Below are 23,106 nucleotides of genomic sequence, written 5' to 3' on the forward strand. Positions count from 1 at the left end.
CATAGAATGACTCCCGTACATCGCACTACTCTTGCCAGTTTGGGTTTCAGGAGAGGGAGCCACCTGCACCTTGGAATTCTTCTGAACCTCTATCCTTTGTCACAATCTTCTGGTTAGAATCCAAAGAATTTATCCCCCTGACGTTTGAGATACAAGACAAAACCATGGAGCAAATTGTTTGGTGGGGGGTTAGTAGGGCAGCATTGACCTCCTGCAGTTACTTACAGACCCCGTGATCCTGTTGTGCAGTCAGCACACCATTAGGGGACTTGTTCCTCTGTGTACAACCTTCCCACTATCTCTTATCCTCGAGGGGCACTAGGCCCAGCTGTATCCCCCCTGCACTTGCACTCTGTTCCGTCTCTGTGCAAATAGAGAGATCAAAGCCTCACAAATCAATTATTCACATCTCACAGGTAGGAAACATTCTCTGGCTATATTTATTATTAATTCACCCATATGCATTAACCCCATAAATCCCTAGGAGAGCCTTGTCACGCACTTGTAAACACGCCATCTCATCTATTATTAATCCAACTGGCTCAGCACTATTGCATAAATACTGAAGAGTTACAGAGAAACATTATACAGAGCAACAAGGGGATCAATAAAGAGCAATTTTATTGTGCAACAGGAGGAAGTATAGGGAGTGTAGCTGTGGGATAGTAGGGAGAGATGGTGCCTATAGTAACAGTGGGATAATAGTCTCTGGGAAGGGAGTGTGACTGTGGGATAGCAGGTATAGTAGGGAGAGATGGTGTCTATAGTAACAGTGGGATAATAGTCTCTGGGAAGGGAGTGTGACTGTGAGATAGCAGGTATAGTAGGGAGAGATGGTGTCTATAGTAACAGTGGATAATAGTCTCTGGGAAGGGAGTGTGACTGTGGGATAGCAGGTATAGTAGGGAGAGATGGTGCCTATAGTAACAGTGGGATAATAGTCTCTGGGAAGGGAGTGTGACTGTGGGATAGCAGGTATAGTAGGGAAAGATGTGTCTATAGTAACAGTGGGATAATAGTCTCTGGGAAGGGAGTGTGACTGTGGGATAGCAGGTATAGTAGGGAGAGATGGTGCCTATAGTAACAGTGGATAATAGTCTCTGGGAAGGGAGTGTGACTGTGGGATAGCAGGTATAGTAGGGAGAGATGGTGTCTATAGTAACAGTGGATAATAGTCTCTGGGAAGGGAGTGTGACTGTGGGATAGCAGGTATAGTAGGAGAGATGGTGCCTATAGTAACAGTGGATAATAGTCTCTGGGAAGGGAGTGTGACTGTGGGATAGCAGGTATAGTAGGGAGAGATGGTGCCTATAGTAACAGTGGATAATAGTCTCTGGGAAGGGAGTGTGACTGTGGGATAGCAGGTATAGTAGGGAGAGATGGTGTCTATAGTAACAGTGGATAATAGTCTCTGGGAAGGGAGTGTGACTGTGGGATAGCAGGTATAGTAGGAGAGATGGTGCCTATAGTAACAGTGGATAATAGTCTCTGGGAAGGGAGTGTGACTGTGGGATAGCAGGTATAGTAGGGAGAGATGGTGTCTATAGTAACAGTGGATAATAGTCTCTGGGAAGGGAGTGTGACTGTGGGATAGCAGGTATAGTAGTGAGAGATGGTGTCTATAGTAACAGTGGATAATAGTCTCTGGGAAGGGAGTGTGACTGTGGGATAGCAGGTATAGTAGGGAGAGATGGTGCCTATAGTAACAGTGGGATAATAGTCTCTGGGAAGGGAGTGTGACTGTGGGATAGCAGGTATAGTAGGGAGAGATGGTGCCTATAGTAACAGTGGGATAATAGTCTCTGGGAAGGGAGTGTGACTGTGGGATAGCAGGTATAGTAAGGAGAGATGGTGCCTATAGTAACAGTGGATAATAGTCTCTGGGAAGGGAGTGTGACTGTGGGATAGCAGGTATAGTAGGGAGAGATGGTGCCTATAGTAACAGTGGGATAATAGTCTCTGGGAAGGGAGTGTGACTGTGGGATAGCAGGTATAATAAGGAGAGATGGTGCCTATAGTAACAGTGGATAATAGTCTCTGGGAAGGGAGTGTGACTGTGGGATAGTGGATATAGAAGATTCCATTTGATTGTTGGGGTCCCCTCTACAACCTATTGCCTGGCTCTATAACTTTGAGACACAGAGTAGGATGCCAAGGCTGGAGCCGATTCTGACCTGTAGAATGACTGAGGATCATGGGAGTTTAGTTGACAGCAGAACAATCACAGATCTTCACAACTGACTGTCGATTTGAAAACACAGTCAATGTTTCATCCATAAAACCTCAGCAACATCCCCAAAGCTGCCCCTTGTATGTGTAAGAGGGGTAAGGAGAAGCCTCAGTGGGGTGTGTAGGGGCAGGAATTAAGGTGGAAGGATGAAGGCTGAGATCAGTCTATGGGAAAGGATGGGGGGAAGGGAATAGATGGGGGGAGGCAGGAGAGGGAGGGGAGAGTGGTCCTCCCTCACGTGTCCCTATGTTAATACAGGAGCCTGTGCCTCTCACACACACACTGCAGATCCAGCATCGTTGGGCACACAGCTAGGGAGCACTACACCCTGATGGTGACGGGGGCACAAAGAAGCCGGGCTGATGTCCCCAGGCTGAGGGCTCCTGTCTGTGTGAGGCTCTTCCCTGTCACCCCCATGCCCCCTGTGCTCAGGGCTGAATGATTATGTATGAATGATGTGTCTGGGGCTGCTCTGGGTTGTAGCTGCTGTGATCTCTACCAGTGCTACTATGCCTCCATTGGGTAAGTACCAGACCCCTCTACATGCAACTCTCCATCCCTTCCCTGTGCAATGCCTAACCCGCTCTCCTCCGCCAGCTGTTGCTGAACTATAAATCACACACATTTGGGGAGTTTAAGTTCAAGTACAGCTGGGGGGGGGTCGTGGGTCTGGCTATTTTCTTTGCCTCGTGCTGTTGCTGTTCCCTGTACCATTTCCTAGTTGTAGTTCCTGTTGCATGTTTTATTGGTGTTCCAATTAGTGTGTCCGTTAGGGCTGGAGATTCCATGGGGTCGGCTACACAGCCCTGCTCTCCCTTTGACCCTTAATGCACCAGCACCCTCTCCCAGCTGCCCTCAATATGCCACCCCTATTGCTTTCTGTACCCCCCACCACTAGCATTCCCTTGTATCCAGCTCCTTTCCTCTCCCCTGATTCATTCGTTCCCCATGTATTACCCCAGTATAAGCATCATTACCTATATATGTGCTTCGATGCAACGCTTTCCAGAGCAGTATGGGTTAATAGCTGGTTTCTAGGGCAAAACCAATGTAGGGCACTGAAGCACCTGGGAGGAAGGTTACCCTTGTCATTAGTAACTGCCCTCCCTTCCAATGATATAACAGGGCTCCCCAAAATAGAGTAAGGGCAAGAGACCTCCCCCCTGCATTCTGTAACATCCCCTCTTATACTGCAATGCATCAGGTAGATAGATCCAGGCAATGCAGGGGAGGACCTGTCAGCTAATCATACAGGAGGGGGTGATGTGCTTGAGTTCTGGGGTGCGTTTTTTCCCCCCACCACCTGCTGAACCCATTGGAATTTGCATATGGAGGGGGAAATTCCAGTAAATGATGGTTCCAGTAAATGATGGCAGGATTTGACATGATCTCAGCCTCGTTTTCCACCGCTGCCTTCGTGTATATGGATTTCCTCAATATCTTTTCTCATGTCATTTAATCCTCAGCCCTGTTTTCTCTATGGATTCCCATTGATTCCCTGTGCACCATGACCCTTAGTCCTGTCCAACTGCCAGATTCTACACACCTTCAGCCCCCTGGTCTCCATCAGTCTAAATGTCTGTCTTTCCAAGTGTCATTTAGCTAGCTGTCATCTACTTTCTCTCTGTCAGCCCCATTATTTCAGAACCATCACTGTACTGGTTCTACCAGAAGTGATACCCAGCTGAAGGGTGGCGGGCGTCATGCAGCCTCCCCCACCCAGCGGATATCAATCATGAATATATAGGGATGGGTGGCCTATGATGTCTTTATATGACATCATCATTTTAAATAGTTTGAATATTGGCTATATGGTTTGGATCTTCTTTTTTTATATAGGTAGAATTTTTATTGTTTTTATAACACATCAAACATTTATAACAAAACATATGCCATAAATGAGGTTGAGTTACTATTACAGAGAATTGAGTAAAATATGTACTTACAGATTTGTTTAGTAGTTCAAACAGTTGAACATTGAACAGTAACAGCATGAAAATCAAGAACGTTTGACTATATTATAAATGTTTCTTTTCATGTTAGGGAGCCCTGACCCTCCCAACCCCGCCTCCCACCATGGGCTCCATGTTTTTTCAAATCTTTTCAGTGAGCCTCTGGCTAGTAAAGTGAGTTTGATGAGAGGCAGATTCTGATTTATCAATGTTATTATCATGGTTAGTGTAAATGATTTCGTCAATGACTCCTAATATGCACACCTGTGGGGTCAGCAGCTTGAAGAAATTTCATTTATCTGCCAAAATATCCATAACTTTGGTTTAAAACTTGGACACCGGTACACACAACAAAGCCATTAGTAAGAAGTTGGCTCCTTCTGACTCACACCTATGGCATCTTACAGTTTGATTACTTCCCATAGCCTTTAATCGCACAGGGGTGATATAGAATTGGTGAAGCCGATTTTGTTTGTCACCTATAGAGTAGAGGTGACTATAACCTTTGTCTATTGCTTCCTCCCATTCCTCGTCTTCGAGGTCTGGGATGTCAGCTAGCCATTTCTGATGTGTTGCCTTAAAAGGTGGGGGACACGTTTGCAACAAGGTCTTATAGCGTGGATGTTAGCTTGGTTAGGTTAGGAAACCATAACTCCATTTCAAATTGGGGTTGTGAGGTTTGTATTTCCAACACTTGCCTCAGTTGAAAATACCTGAAGTGGGATATATTGGATTCCGCAAGTTTTTTCTTTAAAGAACTCGTATGAGCCAAACGTGGCTCTGTCCAGCACATCTAGTAAACGCCTGATGTGTTTACGTGGCCAGTAGAGAAAATCAGAGAAGTCATGGAACACACAATGGCACGTTAAAGTTGTTGGATTCTGTGGATATAGTTTGAGCACCAAATTCCAGGCCTTTCTCGGGGTTGTCAGGTTATAGGGATCGGGCTCGAACCACCATTTAACATAGTGCAGTTGGCTGGATAGGTAGTAGAGGTATAAAGCCCAGTCCCCCATCTTTCGTGGTGGGGGTAAGTTGAGGTGGTTTTGATCTTTAGCTCCTTTTTCCATGTTCTCATTCTTCTCTGCCTTTCTCCCTGCAGATTCTTCACTGGTCAATACCACAGTCCCCCCCATCACTGCGGACTCCCCAAAGAGATGGCACCAGAAGCTCGATCACTCACAGATCACCCACCCCAGCCGCTTGGTGGAGCACACGTCTGGAGCTGAGACCCACAGATATCAACTGGACACCAGGGTTAGAAGTGAGAACCCTAATGACCCGGTGAGTGTCAAGGTCACTGTGTATCAGTAACTCGGGCCACACGCCCTGGTTCAAGGTGGGGGGCACATTTTGTTGTGGGTGCAGAAGTGCATTTAAGCAGGTGGCTTTGTCTGTAGATGTTGCAGGGATTCAATCACATTGCTACTGTATATGTGTGTGTTATATAAGATGAGTGTCTTGCATTTCCCTATTTGACCCTCTATGGGTTCAGATTCCTAGAACTCATGTAATGCACCTTCATTGGGGCTCTTCTCCTCCCATTTTCCCAGCCCCCTGGTTCCCTTGTATGATATTTGCAGACCCTCCCCCGTGATGCCCATTTACAATGACATATCTATACCCGCAGCTCTTATTCATTATAACTGCACAGACGTCTCTATTCGCCAATTGACGAATATGCACCTCCTGAGGGGATCCAGCTGGCGGACGCTGGAAATGTCACAGCTGGAGCTACAGTTTTCTGGGAATATTGTCATTGGGCTGATGAACTTGTAGGATTGTACAGCAGCCTTAACAACGAGGCTCATTTGTGCCTTTTTCCAAGGCTTAGGTTCCCCTTTAATAATGAAAATGACCCTTTCCAAAGGCGATCAGTGGCTGATAGCCAATAGCAGGGCTCTGGTAAAACTCTGGGGTAATAGTAGAGATCTATTGGCTTCTGTAGCAGTGAAAGTTATAAATCGGGACTGATACCCCAGTTGCTTTTGGACCCAGTTGGCCCGGATCACTGCTATTTGGGTTGACCATAACTCATTCAAGAGGCTGTTATACTAATGATATTATAGCTGTGTGTTGCTGACCTATTTACCAGCACTCTGCTAACAGAGTCTTCCCATTTACTACTGAGAGAGAATTGTATCCAGTGGGGTAGGAGAATATCTAAAGATAGACGCCTTTAGAGAGTTTTTGAAGGGACGGGGGCTTGTTATAGTTTCACTTGCAGATAAGATTAATTGCATAAACTGTTCACACACAGAGTCTGTTCTCTGTTTGTAACTAAAGTGGTTCTATATAGGCCCTCTCCTGTTCATCTTCCAGTCTCTCATTCAAACCACTGCTTGGTTGCTAGGGTAAATTGAACCCTTGCAACCAGATATTTGCGGCAATTCCAAAAATCCAGGTCAGATCTAAAGATTCTTGAGCAGTGATCCCCAACCAGTAGCTCGTGAGCAACATGTTGTTCTCCAACCCCTTGGATATTGCTCCCAGTGGCCTCACACCAAGTGCTTATTTTTGAATTACTGGTTTGGAGTCAAGTTTTTGTTGCATAAAAACCGTGTTCTGCCAAACAAAGCCTTTTGTAGGTTGACAGTCCACATAGGGGCTACCAAATGGCCAATCACAACCCTTGTTTGGCACCCCAAGAACATTTTTTATGCTTGTGTTGCTCCCCAACTCCTTTTACATGTTGCTCAAGGGTTCAAAAGGTTGGGGATCCCTGTTCTAGAGCATGAATATGACTATTTTGCTACTATAAATATATATAGCCCACTGGGTTCCAGGAAAAGCTTCTGCCAGAGAAGGAGATTGAAGTTAGCAATGGGCATCTGTGATTTTTATTAACTATGGGAGTCACCAAGAGCTGCCCCCTCCCTGATTTATGTAGCCCTCTCCTCAGATGGGGGTCCCACCTTCCCTGCATTGCCAGGGCCCCTTACTCTTCTACCTGGTTGATGAAACTCTAAATAAATCTTACAGGGCAACCTTCTGATTTGTGTAGGACACATAAGCCTTCCATCCAATGAACACAGGTCCCTTGTTTTTTTCCAGTAACGTCTAACTCCCTACCGGCCATACCTTTGTGCTTCTGGCTGTGCAGATATATACCTGTGGGTGTAGTTGTGTGTTTAGGTGTCTGCCTGTGGATGTTGTACAAGTAAGGCCGAGTGTACACCTTATGTCTTTCATCTTTTGGGGGTATAGAAGTAACTGTGTGTGTCTGTAGCTGTAGGTGTATGAATGTGTCTGTGGTATTGTAGATATACCTGTGTGTTAAACCTGTAGATGTGCAGGTGTATCAGTCAGGGAGCACCTGTAGGTTCTGTGAGTGGCACATGCCGGTGTACTTGTGGATGTGCAGGTGTGTCAATGTAGATGTCTATATTTACAGATATGCAGGTATCAGCCTTTTTAACCTCTATTTGGCACCCATTTTCTGGGAACTCCTACATACCCCCATTTTATGCTTACTTCCATTCTGAACCCCTTTTTTGGTTGCACCCTTCTCATTGTGTGTGTTGCTTTCTGTTTACACCCACCTGGAAACTTATTTTCTGTTTTTTTCCATCCCATAAGTGGTTCCCCCACTTGGTATCTGACTGGGGCTTGGTCAAGGGTAGACTAGAATGTCCCAGTGGTTCCCAATAACCTGGTTGCGGCTGCAATTTTCATAAAGGCCCTTTGTGTCCAAATGTTTCCCCCACCCTTGATCCTATGATCTGATCAGCTGGATTTGGGTGTTCCAATTATTTATTGACCCTGTGTAATGAAGGGAAGCTCTCGCGCATGGCCTCCTTACCACCAGTGAATTGCTGGACTTGCTATTGTGACCTTACACAGGGGTGACAGATAGGCTGATAAATGTCCCCAGCTGATTAGAATGAAATTGGTCAGAAAGATGGATCCCCAAGTGCCCAGGTGGAACAGCAGATGACCTCAGAAACGGATGAAGGTGGCCATCACATTTTCCTCCCTTCCCAATAAAAAGCATCTCAGCTTGAAATGGTTGTGATCGGGCAATGAGGTTGTACCTGGACACAAACCCATGTTGCAGCAATTAGGTCAGAAATGGCTCAGTGATGTCATTTGTGATATGTGTCCAGCAAAAGTGCCCATATGCCTCTCTTTTCTATCAGTCTCCAGGTTTCCTTCTCTTTTTTATCAATCTCTAGGTTTCCTTCTCTTTTATATGGGTCTCCGGGTTTCCTTTTTTCTTTTAAATGGGTCTCCGGGTTTCCTTCTCTTTTATATCGGTCTCTATGTTTCCTTCTTTTTAACATCGGTCTCCAGGTTTGCTTCTCTTTTATATCAGTCTCCAGGTTTCCTTCTATTTTATATCGGTCTCTAGGTTTCCTTCTCTCTTTTATCAGTCTCCAGGTTTCCTTCTCTTTCATACCAGTCTCCAGGTTTCCTTCTCTTTTTTGTCAGTTTCCAGGTTTCCTTCTCTTTCATATCAGTCTCGAGATTTCCTTCTCTTTTTTGTCAGTCTCCAAGTTTCCTTCTCTTTTATATCAGTCTCCAGATTTCCTTCTCTTTTATATCGTTCTCGATGCATCTTTCTCTTTTCTATCAGTTTCCAGGTTTCCATCTCTTTTATATCGTTCTCCAGGTTTCCATCTCTTTTATATCGTTCTCCAGGCTTCCTTCTCTTTTATATCGTTCTCCAGGTTTCCATCTCTTTTATATCGTTCTCCAGGTTTCCATCTCTTTTATATCGTTCTCCAGGCTTCCTTCTCTTTTATATCGTTCTCCAGGTTTCCATCTCTTTTATATCAGTCTCTAGGCTTCCTTCAATCTGTCCCCAGTCTGCTTGTTCTATTTTTTTCCTCCCTCTATTTTCCTGCTATTTCTGGCTTATTTCCCCCTGTCTTGTTTTCAATTGCTGTTCCTTTTTCTGCCCTGCTTTCTATTCCTTCCTTTCTGCCTGCAGCATTGTGACCCTTGGCCTTTTGCCTCCTTCTTTCTGACTGATTCCTTCTGTTTCATTTATTTTGTCCCACTTTCTGTATCCATGTGCCCCCCTGGAAGCCTCCCCCAGCTTTATCTTTTCATCTCTCTAGTATCTGCGCTGGCCTCCTTGTCTCCCTGCCTTCCCCTTATACATTTCTCTGCACAGTCTGTTTGATTGGCTGTATTGTATCCCACTCTGCCAAGTGCCTTCTCCCTCCTTGTTTTCTTTCCTCTCCATCTGCCCATACTCTCTATGCCTCTAATGGGTTTCTGCTTTCCCAGCCTGTCTGCCCACATTCACCCAGTTCTTCACCCCACATTCTCTCTTTGCCTTGTTCCATAAATTATATTCCATTTCTTACGATTTTTCCCCCAATTAGTAAGGCGAGTTATAAGGAGCCAGACTCTGCACAGTATCTTACCAATTGAGCCTGAGACTTCTCTTTGCTCTCTTATCTTACCATACACTAACAGACCACTTCAACAGACCAGATCCCCAAAACAACTGATATCCATTGTACAGTCCATTGATCTGCTGGTTCTTACTTTTTGAAACAAGGTAGCAGAATACAATTGTTGCAAGTCAACAAGAGTCTTGGCCGGAGGAGAGCAGACTTTTTGTTTCACAACCAGCAGTGTGGAAGGGCACAAAGAAACACCACTTTCACTTGCAATTACTATTTATAAATAATGTTCCTGTGACATTTAGTAATTTAGCACAGTTAAAGGCATGGTTCGCTTTTAAGTTAACTTTTAGTATGTTATAGAATGGCCACTTCTAAGCAACTTTCTAACTGGACTTCTAATTTTCTTCTTTTTTTATAGCTTTAGATAGGGATGCACTGAATCCACCATTTAGGGATTCAGCCAGGCACTTGTATTCATCTGAATCCGAATCCTGCTGAAATAGGCAGAATCCTGGCTAAATCCTCAAATTAATTCTGGATTTGGTGAATCCCTTTTTCTGTGTCTTTCCAGCTTTCAAATGGGGGTCACTGACCCCATCTAAAACAACAAATGCTCTGTTCGGTTACAGATCTATTGTCATTGCTACTTTTTATTCCTCATCTCATGCCCTCTCTTAGTCATAATCCAGTCTCTCATTCAAATCAGTGCATGGTTGTTAGGGTAATTTATGCCCTAGCAACCAGATTGCTAAAACGGCACACTGGAGAGCTGCTGAGTAAAAAGCTAAAAAAAGCCACAAATAATAAAAAAATAAAAAGCAATTGCAAATGGTCTTATAATTTGTGCCACAACCCATAGCCACCAATTTTTTTTTTTTTTTAATGCCATTTTCTAAAAGTTTGATGGATGAAATCTGTTGACCGGTTGCTTTGGGTTACTACCCTGGTGTATATTTGCATGTTTCCTGGTAAGTGATTATTACTCTGATTCACTCTTCTCACAAATTAGCAGCTTTATAGAACGAGTCACAAGTGAGTCACAGTGAGATCAATGATCCTTTAACTGGAAACAAAGCGAGGGCCCTTTTAGTGCTGATATTTGTTTATAAATGTTAGTTTGCTACTGTATGCTGCCATTATTTGTACCCAGAGTACCCTGCTTTCCTCTCCATCTGGCATTACAACCTATAAATAAAGCTTCACAGCCTGGCTGGTATAGAAAATGCAGCACGGCCATGGTTTTATATAGTATTGTGGTGTCTACAAAAACATAACAAGTATATCACACACACAGTGACAAATATATAACTGGGGCCTATGTGACTGCAAAATATAAAGTGAATGGTAATGCTAGATGGAGCCTGTTCAGACTGAAAAGAACCAGTAGTTTCATGAATGTTCACCAAGAGAATAGAATGTGGACCTGACAGTTTTGGCTATTTTTCCGAAAATACTACCCTTGTGCCATCAGCCTTCTAATTAGGTTAAATAAAGCAGAACAAATAAATCTATAGTAGTTTTTATGAACACACACTACTTGCAGCACCCTCCCTCTCCATTTATCTATATATATATATATATACATATGTTAGATAGTAAGCTTCACTGGGGCAGGGACTGGTGTGAATGAACCACATACCTCCCAACATTTTGGAAGTAAAATGAGGGACAAAAATTTTTTTTCCCGCATGTAGCGCAGCAATTTTTTGACCACACCCCTTTCTGTGGCCACACCCCTAATTACCATGTTTGTTTTACAAAATTTGGCAGGTTATGAAAGTTTGAAAATATTTCTCCTTATCTAAACTGTGTTTTTGTGTCTCAAAATTGTTACAAAGTATCTTATTTGCACCTGTTAGCTGTTCTGGGCTCTCTGCTAAAAGCCAATTAAGTGAGAAACTTTGTTTCTTTTTCTGGCTGTTCAGTGCAGAGAAAAGAGGGATTTCCAGTACAAATGAGGGACTGCGGGTTGAGCTGTCAAAAGAGGGACTGTCCCTCCGAAAAAGGGACAGTTGGGAGGTATGGAAGCATAAACTCTGTAAAGTGCAATATGTAAATAAGCATAAAGATCACATACAGACCTACAGTTAGCATTAGTCTCAGGAAAATGTAAATAATCTGGCATGACCCTGTGAATAAGAAAAGTAGCAGGCCACATGCCGGCGTACACAAGGCCTTGGGGAAATTATTGGAGGATAGTAGGCCTTTAAATCAAATGTAATAGCCAGCTGGTGACCTCCATGTACATTTCTGAAATGTCATTAGCGAATCATAACACTGGGTGCAGGGACCTACATTTCTATCTTGTTATGTATATGCTTATGTAAGGTGCAATACAGAAATGCTAAAACTGGGTAGGACTGTAACATTATTATAGATAATTATTATTATTATTATAACCTTTTGAAACTGTTTTGCAGGATGCCCATGTTGCACACGCCAGTTTCCTTGTGCCGTACTTTGAGAAGAATTTTATTCTGGATCTGGAGCTAAATCAGTGAGTAACCAGAATTATCTGTATTTAATCAGAAACACATTCCATTGTACACGCGTCTTACGTCAAAAGTTTCGTTACTTAGGCTTTGTTGTATAAAGTGTAAGGTACCTAGGGGTGAGGGTGCCCTTGAATTAACAGCTGCTTTGGGGAGATCTGATCCCGGAGAACTACTGTAACCACGAGTTGTGCTGGAAATGACAGTTTGCACACCCACATTGATGCCAGTGAAATACAGGGGTCATTGGCATACCCAGGGGTAGGAGTGCTCACATAGGAAGCACTTGTGTGGGGCAAGCCGCACTCCAAAAAGGAGCACAAAGGCCGGTGCCCATTTCTCAAATGGCAAATGCATTGTGCAAAACAAACATGGCTGTGTGCGACACCATGTGAGGCATTGTAAGTGACTAGTGATTGGCGAATTTGCGCCGTTTCGCTTCGCCGGCGTCCGTTTTTTCGAAAAAAAAAAATTGACGCCGGCGAATTTTTGACGCAAATTTTCGCGGGCGTTTCGTGAATTTATTCGCTGGCGGCGAATCGCGCAAATTCGTTGCGAATTCGCGCCTGGCGAATAAATTCGCCCATCACTATAAGTGACCCCTTACTAGTGCACAGTTTACTAACACCGAAACAAATGTGCTCTTACATTTGTAAAGTGCAAACAAAGTGCAGCACAGACTGTAGTGTGGGCACCAACTATTCAGTGTCAAACTGGGATGCCAGGGGCCCACCAGAAAACCTTAGACCATGGACCCACTCTCCAAACTATTTCTCCTCTTCCTCTCCTCACTCAACCTCTATTCTCCAAGCCTCTTTTTCCTTTCTATTTAACAATCTATTTTTCTATCTATTTATCCTATTTTTTTCCATACAGAAGTAGGCAATGACCATGAGACAGGCCAAATGGTTAGAAGCAGGAGGGCCCACTGACACTTGGGCTCATCAGGAGTTTTCCTGGTATCCCAGTGGGCCAGTCCGACACTGCAACTGTTACTCTGGAATTCCAGGGAAAATGCTGCATTGTGACTAACAACGACGACCTTTCTGAACAAGTGACTTACGGCACTTAGTTAGTAAAATGAATTGTAAAAATTATTTGTATACTGTACTGGGATCTGGGTAAATGTAAGCTGAGATAACCTTTATTAGTCCATAAGCAAGAGATTAATCACTTCATTTCTTGGGAGGTGCCGGCACCCAGATACATTATGGCGGAACAGGATTCTGCACCAAACTGTTTCGGTGACAAAATCTGCCATGTATGTTTAGAAGCGTAGGAGAAGCGTAGGAGCAGATCCTTGGCCTCCTTTTCTCCACAGCCTGAATTCCGCTTTGTTTGGCATTAGCCTAAATAAACTGTAGAAAGACCCAAGGGGCCCAATTTGAAAAGTTCTGCTTAAAGTTCATGTTTGTTAGCCACTATGCAGCATATTACAATGGTGCCCACGCCGTAACTCTACATTTCTGTCTTCCCTTCTCATCAATGCCGTGTCGCTTGTTTACCAACACACTTGAATTAGTGAAGGCAAACCACATTATATAAGGGGTACATGATATTAGCTGCTCGGTACTTTTGGCTGTGAAACTCAGTTTTCTTCCCACTCTGTTTTGCCCCCTCAGGTTCCAGAACCTGGAACCGGGGGTTAGAACAGATTGGCAAATTAATGAGGAACCCTCGGTCCAGATGGAGCTTCATGAATAGGAATGGAAGCCAACCTTTAAATTCTAAGGGTATTAGTGCTTTTCATATAAATGAGGGGGTTTTATTTAATATATTCCTGTCTACAGGGGGACAGTTTCAGACTCAGTTTCAAGACTTTTATACAACACAAAAGTGTTAATTTCACGTGACAGAGGGAACATGGTATCAATCCCCCCTCTGTTGTTAATTTACATTGAAAGGCAAAGGTGCAGGAAAACAATGGTGTCCTCTTCTCAATGTGTTGCAAGGGGAACACACCTTCTTTGGGCCCCCGGCAGTCATGGGGTTCCACCACCCACTATATTTATAGGTTGAGGAGGTGTCCCTTTCTCAACATGGGACCTTTTTCCCCCTGTTTTGCATATAGACAGGAGCAGGCCTGGACTGGGAGTCAAAATAGACCCTGTCATAGTGTCATTCCAAGTACACAGAGGCCCAAACAGCCCCCTACCAGCCCACTGTATGGTAACTTTCTATGGAGCCGTACAGCAGCCCCTCTGGCATTTGCCAGAACCCACAGATTGCCAGTCTGGGCATGGACAGGAGCAGACAGGAAGAAGAAAGAAAGCAGGGGAACACATCATTCTCCTTTTGGCCCCACTGCAGTCACAGGGTCCCCCCACTATAGTTACAAAGGGGTGTTTCAGGGCTCCTTGCCACCTCGAGGCGGCCTTTCTGATGCTGCCCCCATGCATACCTAGTGTTGCCACTAGGGTTGCCACCTTTTATAAAAAAATTTACCGGCTGCTGGGGGTGGGGCCTCAAAAGGGGCGGGACGTGATGTCAAAGGGGGCGGGGCCACGCGACGGAGACCCGCAGACGCTAGAAGAGGAAAAAAAAAAGGTAAGTTGCAGGGGATTGGGGGCAGGCCGAGGGCTCCTTTTGATCGTATTACAAATTTACCGGCCTAGCTGGGAAAACACCAGCAAAGGCCGGGGCCGGTATTACAAATTTACCGGCAATGTAGCTGCCGGTAAATTTGTAATACACCTAAAAAAAGCCCGTGGCCTGCCCCAGCCTGCTCAAAACGAACCTTTTTTTCCAGGGCTTCTTGGCAAATGTGCATGTTTGGCTCCGCCCCCTTTGACATCACGACCTGTCCAGCCAATAGTGCGTCGCGGCCCCGCCCCCTTTAGCGTCACAAGCCACCCTTTTAACCCCACCCCTCCACCTGCCGGTGAAAATTTATTTAAAAGGTGGCAACCCTATGCATACCATGTCCAGCGCCGGAGCGGGTGTAGTGGTGCTGCATCTGTAGCGTGGAGAGTAAATTGCACTCTTTGCACTAGCAGAGCCTAAATTCAAAATTTCATCTCCCAAAGTTACCAGGAGCTGCTTTTTTGCCACCCCTGCTAACTTGCAGCCTGCTGCCGCCTAAGGCGAGTTTCTTATTTGTATATACAACAGTTGAGAAACTCGCCAAAAGTTAGACACCCCCAAGTAATCGCATTTACTTATCTGAAACCCTGAGCCAGTGCTCTTATCAGAAGAAAACTGCACCAGTAAGTACATGCGATCACTTGGGGGTACCTAACAAGTTAGAAGACCTTTCCTTCAGCTTTAATGTCATTCAGCCAGGGAATAATATGTTTCTAATCGATATTTTGTCACATTTGCAGTCACCTTCTATCATCGAAGTATGTGGAGCGGCACTATGGCGAGGACAATAATTCTCCCGTGCTGGTGAGTATTCCTGTTTCACACCCATCACCAGAAAAGTGTGTTAGTAAATTAGATACAGTCAGATCTGTGACCTACATTTTGGTGACTAGCTTTAGTGCATAATGCTGTGCTCTGCACCTAAATCATAACACGCACAACCATAGGCACCAGGGCCCTAAATCACTCTCATGTCTGCAGCAACCACAACCAGGGCAGCCATCAGGGGGGACAGGGGGGAGTTGTAGGGGGCCCTAGGGTAAGGGGGGCCCTGCCACGCCACACTTACTTGATTAGCCGGGCCCCCCATCTTTCTGAAAGCTGCTGACTTTGGGAAGGCATGGACGTTTAAGGGGCCCTGGCCACCAATTTTCTCATAATGTGGGGGTGGGCCTTGGCCACCAATTTTTCTTTTCTCATGTGGGGTCCTAGCCACCAATATTTTTTAATGGGGGGGCCCTGGCCACAAATGTTTTTTTATGGGGGGCCCTGACCACCAATATCTTTTTATTTTTTATTAACATGTGGGAACCCTAGCCACCAATATTCTTTTTGTTTTTTTACTGTGTGGTGGGGGGCGGACCTGTGTGGGTGGGGAGGGCGGACCTGTAGGTGGGGCTTGCGGTGGGTGCAGCCCAGGTAGGGTTGCCACCCAGCCGGTATTTTACCGGCCTAGCTGGTAAAATACCTGCCAAGGCCGGGGCCGGTATTACAAATTTACCGGCAATGTAGCAGCCGGTAAATTTGTAATACGATCAAAAGGAGCCCTCGGCCTGCCCCCAATCCCCTGCAACTTACCTTTTTCTTTGCCTCTTCTAGCGTCCGCGGGTCTCCGTCGCGTGGCCCCGCCCCTTTTGACATCACGTCCCGCCCCTTTTAAGGCCCCGCCCCCAGCAGCCGGTAAAAAAAATTATAAAAGGTGGCAACCCTAAGCCCAGGGGGCCCAGGAAATTTTGTCGTATGGGGCCCTGCGATTTCTGATGGCGGTCCTGACCACAACTGAACTCTAATTTCAGATGGTCCAAAGGACACACTGAAGGTTAGAAGCAGAATCACCTACCCCAGAGTTGTGACAACATGTGCTACACTCATACAGGCCCTGCCATTCATACAGACGATCCATACGTAGCACTTGCTTTCTATTACATAATAGTTCCGGCTTTATAACTGGAGCAGAAGAATTGGCAAAACAGTATAAAGGCTTATTCCCACTCATAGAGAATGCCCCGAGGTTAAATAAGAATTCATGTATTTTTATTCCATGCCATGTAAATAGACAAGAGGAGGCAGAGACTTTCAGATATTCTGGTTGCATGTGACCTTTTTGGCATCTAGATAATAACACTGTTACGGATATATTAAAACTAAAGCTGTAACGGATAGTAATATAGTAATAGTTCTGGACAAAAAGTAAATACCGTATATACTCGAGTATAAGCCGAGTTTTTCGGCCACCAAAATATGCTGAAAAACTCGACCTCGGCTAATACTCGGGTCAAGCGCATAAACGGTCGTCGGCGTCTAAAGGTGGCCATACACGGGCCGATAAAAGCTGCCGACAGACCGTGTCGGCAGCTTATTGGCCCGTGTATGGGGGCCCCCGACGGGCTTCCCCGATCGAGATCTGGCCGAAAGTCGGCCAGATCTCGATCGGATGGGTTTAAAAACCCCGTCGGATCGCGGCCGCATCTGTTAGTTGATGCGGTCCCGCGATCCGACCGTCCGTTTGTGAATGCTAGGATCCGATCGTTGGGCCCTAGGGCCCACGATCGGATCTGCCCGATATTGCCCACCTCAAGGTGGGCATATCGGAGGGAGATCCGCTCGTTTGGCGACATCGCCAACGAGCGGATCTATCCGTGTATGGCCACCTTAAGAATAGTCGACGACGCCTAAGAATAGTCGCCGCGTCCAAGAATAGTCTCCAAGAATATTCGCTGGCGTCCAAGAATGGTCGCCGGCATCCAAAAATGAGACGCCGGCACCTCCAATGGGAGCAGAAACCCTCAAGAAACTTACCAGAAGCAGCTGCATTTCTCACCCTCGGCTTATACTCGAGTGAATAAGCTTTCCCAGTTTTTGGAGGTAAAATTAGGTACCTCGGCTTATCCTTTCCCTCATATCTTTACAGACTGGTGGAACATCTGGCAATCACTGTTATTATCAGGGAAAATTGCGAGGGGCAGAGGATTCGTGGGCTGCTATTTGCACTTGCAACGGTCTCAGGTAAGAATCTCCCATTCATTTCTATGCCAGCATGTCTGTTGGTACAAATTCTTGAACATAAAGTGAGAAGGATCAGAGAAAATATACTCTGTCTCTCAAATCAGTCACAACGTGAAAGGCACTGATGGTCCATTATTCGGAATTCAAAAGACTCTCAGACCCTATCCAAATAACCACAGTATGGCATATTTTGGAAGCTAAGGCCATTAAGTATGTCCCTGGTTCACCTATATGACCCCAGATTCTCTGGGGCAAATTCACTAAACGCCGAAGCGCCTAACGCTAGCGTGAATTCGCCAGGCATTTTGGGCATGTACGTTAATTCGCCGATTCACTAACGAACGCTGGCGTAAATTCGCTAGTGTTACTTCGCACCCTTACGCCTGGCGAATTTGCGCAACAGACGTAACTACGCAAATTCACTGACGCGCGAATGATTCTGAACGCTACCTTTTACGCCAGACTTCCTTCGCCACCTCAGACCAGGTGAAGCGCAATAGAGTAGATAGGGATTGCTTCAAAAAAAGTTAAAAAATTTTCTAAGTCCCAAAAAACGCTGGCGTTTTTTCATTTTTTTATGGGTGATAGGCTGAAAAAGATCGAAATTTTTTTTGGGGCTCCCCTCCTTCCCCCCTACATTTCCTAACTCATGGCAACTTAACTATACAATGGGCACATGTGTAGGGCAAAATAACAATTTTATTTGATGTTTTGAAGGTTTCCCAGGCTTGTGTAATGATGCTACATATACCTCCATTTTAACTTGAATTTGGCGCCATATGCAAATTAACCATCGCTAGCGTAACTTCGCTTTGCTTGGCGAATTAACACTAGGGCAACTTCGCAACCTTACGCTACCCCTGAGCGCAACTTCGGATTTTAGTGAATTTGCGTAGCGCTGGCGAAAATACGCCTGGCAAAGTGCTGCAAATCGGACGCTGGCGCAATTACACATCTTAGTGAATGTCCCCCTTTGTGTTTTTTATAAGTTGAGTTGATAGTGTTCCAGTTTCTCTCATAATTCATGGCTTTGGGGGAACCATTTTCCCATGGTTTCACTTGGTTTTCCAGCAATTCTAGCAAGTGAATGCCCAGACAAAACAGGAAAAACTCATTTCGAGTTGTTTTGTGTACTTTCAGTGGCGCTTTTTCTGACGGAGTTTACAAATATACAATATATCCTTTGGAACAGAGCACAGCGGTAAGTAAATCTGCGTAGAAAATGAACAGGGTCATATGCAGAACAAATTGGGAAATACAGATATGGAAATGGTTGGAGGTAGATACTGTACAATGTATTGTTCTGCCTAAGGAATATTTCATATGTTTTTCAAGTACTGCAGAATATGTTGGTGCTATATATATATATATATATATCTATTTATATAAAAAACTACTGCAAGAAGATCCGCACTCACAGGCAGGGCAGCCATCAGGGGGCACAGGGGGAGAGTTGTAGGGGGCCCTGAGGGTAAGCGGGCCCGGCCACGCCACACTTACTTGATTAGCCGGGTCCCCATCTTTCTGAGAGCTGCTGACTTCGGGAAGCCATGGACATTAAAGGGGCCCTGGTCACCAATTTTCTCATAATGTGTGGGGGGGGGCTGGCCACCAAGTATTTTTTCTCATGTGGGGACCTAGCCACCAATATTTTTTAATGGGGGGGCCTGGCCACAAATGTTTTTTTATGGGGGCCCTGACCACCAATATCTTTTTATTTTTATTAACATGTGGGAACCCTAGCCACCAATATTTTTTTTGTTTTTTTTACTGTGTGGTGGGGGGCGGACCTGGGGTGGGGAGGGCGGACTTGTAGGTGGGCTTGCGGTGGGTGCAGCCCAGGGGCCCAGTATGGGCCCTGCGATTTCTGATGGCGGTCCTGCTCACAGGACTTATAAAAAGTAAGAAGATGTATTGCATGCGACTAACATTTCGGCCTCCCAAGGCCTTTCTTAATCGTGAGTGCCGGCAACCTTTGGATTTGTTCGGATTTATATATATATATATAATATATATATATCTGTCAATCCCTGCACTGGCTTCCGTTACCTTTCAGAATCAAATTCAAATTAATGACACTGACTTTCAAAGCACTTCATAACTCTGCCCCACCCTACATCTCTGAACTCATCTCTATATACTCACCCACTCGCTTACTACTCTCCTCTACTGACCTGCTACTCAACTCTTCTCTCATTACCTCCTCACATGCTTTCTCCCAACCTTTCTGCTTTCAAAAAATCTCTGAAAACGCACTTCTTTCGAGAAGCCTCCCCTCACTCTGCTTAACTACCAAACGCAACACCACATACAATACCACATTTCTCACCCACTTAATTCGATCTTGCCCACTCCCACACCTTGTGTATTACTCCCTTCCCTTTAGACTGTATGCCTATGCATAGGGCCTTCCTCACCTCTTTGTACCTGTATTGATTGTGATATTTGTTACTCCATATATTCTATATATGTAATTCATGTGATGTAGTTGTATAATCACATTTACTTTACAGTGCTACGCAATATTTTGGCGCTATATAAATACATGTATAATAATAATAATAATAATATATATATATATATATATATATAATGATGCTGATAATGATAATCATGGGTTTCTAAGAAGAACAAATAACTATACAAGCCTTACAATATGTTTACATGTATTACGTCTTTCTTTCAGACAGAAAAATGGCCTCATGTTATTGACCGAATAAAGAAATGCTCAGAGCCAGGTACTCACATAATAACTACAGTTGGGGGAAAGGTGTTGGTGACACCTGGGTGCTAAATACCGTGTTAGTTTGTGAGACGTCAAATAACAACGTTTCTATACATATATTTATTATTTTCACGGGGTCAGGGTTAGACCTTACATTTAAAAACCCGGCCGTTGACTTTATGACGGATATTATCTTTGCCGCTTGTGGTTTTTCACATGTTATATGAGAAAGTTTGGGTACCAAAGTGCTAATTGCTGTTAATTGCAAACACGGTTGCTTAATTACACCTAAGATCGTCTATTAGCGTTTACAGTATACATCATGCCCAGTGTGGTGTTATCTGACTCCACAGAAAGACATTTGCAGATTTCCTAAGTGTAAATGCTGCTCATTGATTTTTCCGATGATAGGATCTCTTACCACTAATAGATTTTTTCTGCCGAAATAGAACTGTCAGATTGGAGGCCCTTGGTTCAGATGTGACCCCCTCCAAACACATTTCTGTGGCCCCATAGACCTCTATTTATGATATCACCATGTTCATTTTAGTCCAGCCTTCAAAGATGCAGAATGAGAAATTATATGTATAAGGCTGAATAGCACTGTGTTCAAGGTTTAGGGAGATAAGATGTGTTGAGTTTCAGACCATTTCAGGCCATTCTATCCTAACAATATCACTGAAAGAAAGGAAAATTGGAGTTGCAAGAAACCTATTTTGTAGCAAGACAAGGGCAGAAATGGTCAAGGCACAAGGAAGGACTGGTTAGATCAGGTTGTCCCCAACCTTGTTTACCCCGATTCAAATGAAAGAAAAGTTGGAGAGCAACATAAACACACACTCTTTGAAGAGTTACAATGTGCCATTGTAAATGGATTAGTGGAAGAGTTTATATGCCGAGAACTTCCCACACCAGTCAGTTGAACTGAAGAAGCTGCTCGGATGAGTAGTGAAACGTCTTCATTGATTACTCAGCAAGTCCAGTTGTTTTTAGATTGACCTATACTAGATATAAACACACAGAAAATTCCTTGGGGTGCCAAATATGGGCTGTGATTTGCTACTGGTGGCCCCTATGTGATCCCCACGGGAGGTTCTGTTTGGCTGTACACCTGGTTTTAATGAAACCAAAGCTTGCCCTAATGCCACAAATTCAAAAATAAGAACCTGCTTGAGGCCACTGGCAGCAACATCTAAAGGGGTGGGAGACAACATGTTGCTCAGGAGTCACAGGTTGGGGGTCACTGGGTTAGAAGATAGTTCAGGTTAGGTTGGAAGCACAAGATAGGTAAGGTAGGTTAGAAGGATGAGACAGAACAGGCTAGAGATTAGTTACAAGATAGAAAAAGTTAGGTTCGATGCATTGGACAGGACAGTTTAGATTGCACCAGGCATGAAATTAGAGTGACAAGATAGGATAGAGCAGGCTCCAGGTTCTTGGACAGGCTGTATTGACGGCACAAGACCTAAATTCAGATAAGACTGGAGAACCACAATAGGACAGAGACATAAAACAGATGAGACTAGCATGGATGCATAAAACAGGGCAGGTTAGATAAGGAGTTAAAGGGATACTGTCATGAGAAATAAATGTTTTTTTTCAAAAAGCATCAGTTAATAGTGCTGCTCCAGCAGAATTCTACACTGAAATCCTTTTCTCAAAAGAGCAAACAGTTTCTTTTTACATTTAATTTTGAAATCTGACATGGGGCTAGACATATTGTCAGTTTCCCTGCTGCCCACAGTCATGTGACTTGTGCTCTGATAAACTTCAGTCTCTCTTTACTGCTGTACTGCAAGTTGGAGTGATATCACCCCCTCCCTTTCCCCCCCCAGCAGCCAAACAAAAGAACAATGGGAAGGTAACCAGATAACAGCTCCCTAACACAAGATAACAGCTGCCTGGTAGATCTAAGAACAGCACTCAATAGTAAAATCCAGGTCCCACTGAGACACATTCAGTTACATTGAGTAGGAGAAACAACAGCCTGCCAGAAAGCAGTTCCATCCTAAAGTGCTGGCTCTTTCTGAAATCACATGACCAGGCAAAATGACCCGAGATGCACCTACACACCAATATTACAACTAAATACACTTGCTGGTTCAGGAATGACATTTTATATTGTAGAGTGAATTATTTGCAGTGTCATTTAGAAATAAAAACGACCTCATAAAAATCAGGACAGTGACCCTTTAAGATTACACTGGAAGCACTGTGTGTGGCTCACATGTTATATTTATACATGCAACATTAATACACATATATAACTACTTGTTTATACATTATATTGATTTGAAATTCTCTTTCTCCAGACTGTGAACATCACACGATTCTTCCAGGCTCCAAAATACGGAGGAAAAGACAGGTTGGTGTAATTTGATTGGAGTGTGTGTGTATGTACAGTTCTGTACCAATGCTAATGGGCAGGGCATATACTTCTCTTTGCTCCCCAATAAAGACAGCGCCGTGGGAAATGTATAATTAAGGCTGTACCTTTCTATTCTCAGGTTCGTCGGACATCACACTCAGCTCTGACTGAAACCAAATATGTTGAACTCATGGTGGTGAATGACCGATATTTGGTGAGTCTCACCTTGTATAGCTAAGGGCTCTTACTCACGAGCGGTTGTAGCTGCGCTCCCCTGCGTTCCGTTTTTCTGCGTTCAGCCGCAGGGGAGCGCAGGAATAGACGCATTACATTTTTTCCAATGGGGCTGTACTCACACAGGCACGTGTAGGCGCCGAACGCAGGTTGAGA

At 44.5% G+C, this 23,106-nt stretch overlaps 1 protein-coding gene across 1 annotated transcript in view; it reads left to right on the top strand.

Moving 5' to 3' along the window:
* The first annotated feature begins 2,482 nt into the window (after nt 1–2,482).
* The window catches only part of adam11.S (ADAM metallopeptidase domain 11 S homeolog), a 36,262-nt gene continuing 15,638 nt past the window's right edge, over nt 2,483–23,106 (top strand). Inside the window, exons 1-9 of the mRNA XM_018238076.2 lie at nt 2,483–2,752; nt 5,285–5,466; nt 11,963–12,039; nt 15,358–15,421; nt 17,529–17,623; nt 18,764–18,824; nt 20,310–20,361; nt 22,661–22,713; nt 22,856–22,930. Coding sequence (XP_018093565.1) covers nt 2,683–2,752; nt 5,285–5,466; nt 11,963–12,039; nt 15,358–15,421; nt 17,529–17,623; nt 18,764–18,824; nt 20,310–20,361; nt 22,661–22,713; nt 22,856–22,930 — 729 coding nt within the window. The 5' untranslated portion in view covers nt 2,483–2,682. The remainder of the gene's footprint in view (nt 2,753–5,284; nt 5,467–11,962; nt 12,040–15,357; nt 15,422–17,528; nt 17,624–18,763; nt 18,825–20,309; nt 20,362–22,660; nt 22,714–22,855; nt 22,931–23,106) is intronic.

This window comes from Xenopus laevis, chromosome 9_10S, assembly GCF_017654675.1.
Source record: "Xenopus laevis strain J_2021 chromosome 9_10S, Xenopus_laevis_v10.1, whole genome shotgun sequence".
NCBI classification, from domain to species: Eukaryota; Metazoa; Chordata; class Amphibia; order Anura; family Pipidae; genus Xenopus; species Xenopus laevis.